The sequence below is a fragment of the Lipotes vexillifer genome, unplaced genomic scaffold (genome assembly GCF_000442215.2).
Source record: "Lipotes vexillifer unplaced genomic scaffold, Lipotes_vexillifer_v1.1 scaffold591, whole genome shotgun sequence".
NCBI classification, from domain to species: domain Eukaryota; kingdom Metazoa; phylum Chordata; class Mammalia; order Artiodactyla; family Lipotidae; genus Lipotes; species Lipotes vexillifer.
The window spans coordinates 3,048,695-3,049,935 of record NW_006791954.1 but is presented as its reverse complement, the minus strand read 5'-3'; the positions used below and the strand labels follow the sequence as shown (position 1 = coordinate 3,049,935).

At 39.0% G+C, this 1,241-nt stretch overlaps 1 protein-coding gene across 1 annotated transcript in view; it reads left to right on the top strand.

Moving 5' to 3' along the window:
* NPEPPS (aminopeptidase puromycin sensitive) overlaps window positions 1-1,241 on the top strand; it is a 101,219-nt gene that overhangs the window by 99,786 nt on the left and 192 nt on the right. Inside the window, 1 exon segment of the mRNA XM_007465136.1 lies at window positions 1-1,241. This exon segment is cut by the window's left edge and continues 10 nt beyond it; it is cut by the window's right edge and continues 192 nt beyond it. Within this exon segment, the coding sequence (XP_007465198.1) occupies window positions 1-85 (85 nt within the window). The 3' untranslated portion in view covers window positions 86-1,241.

Sequence of the window (1,241 nt, the reverse complement as noted above, 5' to 3'; positions counted from 1 at the left end):
GCTGAATGCTGCTTGGCTAAAGCGTGATGCTGAGAGCATCCACCAGTACCTCCTTCAGCGAAAGGCCTCACCACCCACAGCATGAACCTGGAGCATGCCGCCACTGCGGTTCTGCTGCTTCATGCAGGGATAAGGTGGAGCGACTGAACAGCTGATTCATATGCCAAGAATTTGGAGTCTTCTTTCAAGCCAGTGGGGGTTGGACAATGAATGTAGTTAACTGGTTCCTGCTCACACTCCAGAATTAAATTCTATGGAAAAAGGAAAATCAGCAATTCAGCAAAAAAAATAAAAAATAAAAAAATGTAAATATGATAGTAATAAAATAGAGCATAACGAAACTGTGAAACTTCCTGAAGCCTTGTCAGTGGTTAAAAGTATTTAACACTCTCCTGTTAATGACAGATGTTCTGTTTTTATAACCTACCAAAAGGAAACTAGAGGCTTCTGGGTAAAGAGGATTTTTGTGAAATGGGTTCTACAAGCAGCCTACAAACCAAGGGTAGTGTCCATTGCTGGGGATGTTAAACATGAAAGGCTGATAGCTGGTATAACATAGAGTCTGTGCATAATTTCAAGTGGGTTTTTTTTTTTTTTTTTGGCATGGGGACTGATCAGGAAGATATATTTTCCTGCATAACTCAATCTGAACCAAGGATTGTAGTTTTTCTCCTTGCTTTCCCTTCTGTGTGACCCCTTGGCAAAAAAAAAAAAAAAAAAAAGTTTAAAAAAAAACCTATCCTGGTCTGGGTTTTTTCCTCCCCTATTCTATCCCCAACCCACCACCCCGGTGTCCTTCTTAGAGATAAAGAAATAATAAGGAAACATCTTTTATAGCCACATTAAATAAGAGAAACTGATATACATTATTTTTTTCTTTCTTTTTTAAGATGACTTTTAAGAACCCTGAAATGCATATAGGTGAGACAATAGAAATGAAAGGTTTTCATCCAGGCCTTTCTGAAGGAGTTACTCTGCTGAAAATGGTCTTAGTTGTCTGACAGGCCAACTGTTGAATCTCTTTATGACAGTATCAACACTGGCTTCTTCTGGTTCATTTCGGGCATGTAAGAAGTCATTGGTAACTGCTGCAGGGCCTATATATTAGTGGTAACTGGTTTTAAAAACAACAAAGACTATAAGCCTGTGTGTGCCACTCTGCTTCCACAGTGTATCCTACTAACAAGGCTCACCAACCTAATCCAGTAAATTTTAAGTCTAAATCTCATTCCTTTCCTCTT